The sequence below is a fragment of the Penaeus monodon genome, chromosome 18 (assembly GCF_015228065.2).
Source record: "Penaeus monodon isolate SGIC_2016 chromosome 18, NSTDA_Pmon_1, whole genome shotgun sequence".
Taxonomy (NCBI): domain Eukaryota; kingdom Metazoa; phylum Arthropoda; class Malacostraca; order Decapoda; family Penaeidae; genus Penaeus; species Penaeus monodon.
This window is the reverse complement of record NC_051403.1, coordinates 13548392-13553391: the sequence shown is the minus strand read 5'-3', so window position 1 is coordinate 13553391 and position 5000 is coordinate 13548392. Positions and strand designations below refer to the sequence as shown.

General features: G+C 47.5%; 1 protein-coding gene across 1 annotated transcript in view; it reads left to right on the top strand.

Annotated features, from left to right (window-relative positions):
* The window catches only part of LOC119584628 (rho GTPase-activating protein 29-like), a 144562-nt gene that overhangs the window by 115518 nt on the left and 24044 nt on the right, over nucleotides 1-5000 (top strand). Inside the window, 3 exon segments of the mRNA XM_037933310.1 lie at nucleotides 606-800; nucleotides 3568-3766; nucleotides 4620-4781. Of these exon segments, the coding sequence (XP_037789238.1) occupies nucleotides 606-800; nucleotides 3568-3766; nucleotides 4620-4781 (556 nt within the window).

Sequence of the window (5000 nt, the reverse complement as noted above, 5' to 3'; positions counted from 1 at the left end):
GTGGCGCTGGTGCAGGGCTTGCGTGAAGGGAAAGGAGGAGCAAAAATTTCGATGGCAGAAACAGAAACTAAATAGCGAAGGTGCACTGACGTCTGCGTGTCTGACGAGTTTCTAGAACCAAGGATTAACGAGGCGTCTTGCGAATTCAGTGAATCTTATTACTGATTCCGCCGCCGATCTCATCTTGAATTCGATTAGATTTCAGGATATGACCTTATCTTAATCAAGTTCTGCAAATGCATCTGCATGATTAAGATTTTAAAAAATATATGCATTCATAATTGGCAATGTCACACGGCGCCAGTTTTGAAATTAGGCGAATTTTTGCGTCAAAGTGATCTGGATGTTCAGAAACGAGAGACCAGCCGATAAATGAGGAATAGAAAAGCAATACCAATGACGGAGACGCGCTCGTGTTGCGGAAATTCAGTGCGGTTGCTCCTTCGCCGGGATAGAGTTAATCATTCAGAAATAATCGGACGATGCCAGTGATGAGTAAGCATAGGTTTGGCATAAAAAAAATGTACACTTGTTTCATACACTCTTTTTATAACGGCACGCCAATATTCCTTTGTAATTCCGAATCTTCCTTACCGCTTTCTCAGGCCCGCGAGGCGGAAGCTACCTACAGGAGCTGTGTGGCGGAGGCGAACGACAGACACGCGGCTCTCCTGAAGGTGAAGCGGGATGTCCTGATGCAAACCCGGGAGCTGATCCTGCAGTGCGACCAGACCATGAAGGCGGTGACCGTCTGCTACTTCCAGCTGCAGCATACCGTGGCAGCCCCGGCGCCCGTGCAGGTGAGGGACAGGGGAGACGGGGGAGAGGGAGGAGACAGGGGGCGGTATGAGAGGAGGGGGAGGGGGAAGGGGAGTGAATTAGGCAAGGGAGATTCGAAAAGAATTAGAGGGAGGAAGGAAATCAAGAAACGCGTTCTGAAAGGTGAAAGGGGGAGAAGAAAATTAGCAAAATAAGTGCGGCATTAGTTAGGGTCGCAAAAACAAACAAACAAAAAAAAACAAACAAACAGCAACAAAAATATCCATGACAAGAAAAACGCAGAACAAGAAAATAGGACGAATTAAAAAGGGCGAGGGAAAATGAATGTGTGTGAAACCTAGAATCAGAGCAATCTGGCGGGGTTATCATCATCATTATTACCCTATATCCCGGCACATGAGAAGGAAATTGAACCTTTAAAAACATCCCCCCAAACCCATCATAAAAAAAAAAAATCCGAAATGAGCTTCCAGAGGTTCATAATATCTCACCCGAAAATGCAGAATTATTCCCATCACTTAAAATCCTTTGCTACCAAAATTAACCACCGTGTTTGGTGGACGAAGCTGATAATGTATTGGAATGATACATTTTGGTAGATAATATCAAAAAGATAAGTTTTGGTAGACTAAACTAATAAGATCATATTGAAGTGATAAGTTTTCGTGAACTAAACTAAGATTATATTGATATGATAAATTTTGGTAGACTAATAAGATTATATTAGAATAATAAATTGTGTTATGAACTTTCTATCGAACCACAGTTGGGAAACAAGTATCAGGACAGTAAGTTCTGAGTGGTAATTGACAAACTTAGGGCTTATAAGGAGAGTATAGCTCAAACCTGTATTTCAAGGAGGGTCTTATACGCTGAAATATACTGGTACGCTGAAAAATACTCGTACGATCTTATTATTATTGTTGTTATTGTTATGGTTATTGCTAATATTGTTATCATTTTAATGATAATAGTAGTACTGTTACTACTACTGCTTCTACTACTACTACTACTACTACTACTAATTATTATTATTATTATTATTATTGTTACTATTGATGATGTTACTATTCTTATTACTATTATCATTGTTGCTGTTCTTGTCTTTATTGTTATTGTTATTTCGTTTACTGGTGTTGTTCATCATCATAATTATAATCGTCGTCGTCGTTATCAATTATACCACAACCATCACCCCCCCCCCCCTACACTTCACCCATACCCATCCCTCCCTCATCATCCTCCCTCCCCCCTCTACCCTCACCAACACCCCATTACCCCCACCCCTCCCCTCCCCCTTCCCTACCCCTTCCCCCCTCCCTCCTTCTCTCCCCTCTCCCCCGTCTCCCCTCCTCCTCCTTCCCCTCCCGTCTCCCTTCTTCCCCTCCCCCTCCCTCCTTCCCCTCCCTCCTTACCCTCCCCCCTCCCTCCTTCCCCCTCCCTCCTCCTTACCCTCCCTCCTTCCCCCTCCCTCCCTCCATACCCCCCTCCATACCCCCCCCCCCCCTCCAAGGTTCTCCGAGGCACGAAACAAGAAACCCGGGAGCTCATTGTGCGAACTTTATACAGTTGGTGCGGAGACGTAAATGGATTTCGTGCGGGCATTGGGAAGTCTTTCAGGCCCGAGAGAGAGTAAATAAAGTTTGCGCCGCCGAAGAGTCATCCACTTGCATATTGCGGAAATGATGAGGGCGAGTGGGAGGGAGAGTGGGAGGGAGAGTGGGAGGAGGGAGGTGGGAGAGTGGGTGGGAGAGTGGGAGGGAGAGGAGAGGAGGGAGGGAGAGGGGGAGTGGGAGGGAGAGGGAGGGAAGGAGAGGGGGATGGGAGAGGGAGAGGAGGGGGGAGGAGGGGGGAGTGGAGTGGAGGGAGAGGAAGAGTGGAGTAGGGAGAGTGGGGGAGAGGGAGAAGGGGAGAGGGAGAGAGAGAGGGGAGAGAGAGAGGAAGAGGCAGAAAGAGAGGAGAGGAGAGAGGATAGGAGAAGAGAGAGAGAGAGAGAGAGAGAGAGAGAGAGAGAGAGAGAGATTGAGAGAGAGAGAGATTGAGAGAGAGAGAGAGAGGGGAGGGGGAGTGAGAGTGAGAGTGAGAGTGAGAGTGGGAGTGGGAATGGGAAGGAACAGGGAGTGTGGTTGTGGCAGTGGGTGAGGGAGAGGGAGAGGGAGAGGGAGAGGGAGAGGGGGAGGGAGAGGGAGAGGGAGAGGGGGAGGGAGAGGTGGAGGGAGAGGGAGAGGGAGTCGGTGTCGGAGAAAGAGTGAGAGTGAAAGTAAGTCGGTGAGAGTGGCTGAGAGAACACCTCAAATTGGTCATTTCACATATATCCAACTTCCTTTTTCTTATATATTTCATATTCAAATACACCATCAACAATACAAAAAAAAGAGAAAATCAAGAAACTTTCCAAAGAGGAAAGAAAGAACAAAATTTCTGCGGGTAGGAATTGTCAGTAGGAAGAATTGCATCCTTCTATATCGTCCTGTTTCAGCCCATTCCATCCTGTTTCAGCCTATTCCATCCTGTATCATCCCATTTCATCTTATTTCATCCTGTATCATCCTATTTTAACCTGTGTCGCCCTATTTCCCCGTATTCCATCCTGTATCACCTTATTTCCCCCTATTTCATCCTGTATCACCGTATTTCCCCCTATTTCGTCTTGTATCACCCTATTTCCCCCTATTTCATCCTGTATCGCCCTATTTCATCCTGCATCGCCCTATTTCCCCCTATTCCATCCTGTATCACCCTGTTTCTCACGCCCCTTTTTCACCGCCATTGTCTCCCCCTCCGCAGCTCCAGACCCTGTGCGAGAGCTCCCGGTTGTACGAGCCGGGGTCCCAGTACATGGAGTTCGTGAAGAGACTGGGCCCCTCCCTCGGCCAGGACACCCCCGAGACGCCCTTCAGCTTCGAGTCCTACACCCCGGGGCAGCAGGACGCCCCTCACGACCACGCGACCAACGGCTCCGTTCCTGGGGCGGATGACCTGCAGGGTGAGAGAGGGGGTTGGGGGTCGAGGGAATTCGCGTTCACTCTTTGTGGCTTTTTCTGCAGTGGGTCATTTATAATATTCCACTTGGTGATTAAGTCATTAATAATGATAATGATTATATTATTATCATTATTACTAGTTTTAATAATCGTCATGGTCATCGTCATCGTCATCGTCATCTTGTCATCGTCATCGTCATCGTCATCGTCATCATCATCATCATCATCATCATCATCATCATCATCATCATCATCATCATCATCATCATCATCATCATCATCATCATCATTACCATTATTATTATCATGGTTATCAGTTGTCTTTTATTTCTTATCAATTTTTGCCATTGCAATTTACAGAAAAAAGTTACATTACATTTAATCTACACCAAAAAAAAAAAACGAGTAAAGAATGAAATAGTTTTAGTATGAACACAAATTTGTAAACCAATTTCTATCCGGCCATTGTAATTTCAGTGGGCTTACGGAGCCGATTTATGTCATCCGTTTATTGAACTTGTGGCAGATTATTACAATACTGTCTCTCTCTCTCTCTCTCTCTCTCTCTCTCTCTCTCTCTCTCTCTCTCTCTCTCTCTCTCCTCTCTCTCTCTCTCTCTCTCTCTCTCTCTCTCTCTCTCTCTCTCTCTCTCTCTCTCTCTCTCCTCTCTCTCTCCCTCTCTCTCCCTCCTTCTCCCTCCCTCCTCCCTCCCTCCCTTCCTCACTCCCATCCATCCTTCCCTCCCTCCCTCCGATCTTTCTTTATCTCTCCCTCTCTCACTCCCTCTTCCATTCTTGCTTGACCCCCTGCCTCACACCACCGCGCAGCCTAACTCCCGCCACCCTCTCCCCGCAGTGGGCAGACTGGCGGGCCCCGGCGGCAGCGACACGGACAGCGTAGGCTCGTCGAAGTCTGCCAAGAGCGCTGATGCTTCCCCTACGGCGTCGCCTCTCGCTACCGCCCGCCGCCCGCACGCCCTCTCGTCCGGGGATGAGCTGGAGACCGACCCTGATACAGGTAATAAGGGGGTATGGAATCACAGGGGAACAAGGGATGGCATACAAGTGATGGGGGATTAGGATTAGGGTGGGAATCACAAGGAAAAAGGAGATAAAATCATAAAGGGAGGAATGAACTGGAGATCTAAACAGTGACGCAGGTAACAAGGGGTTGGAATCACAGGGGAATAAGGGATGGAATTCAAGGGATTGGAACCACAAAGAATTAGGGTTGGAA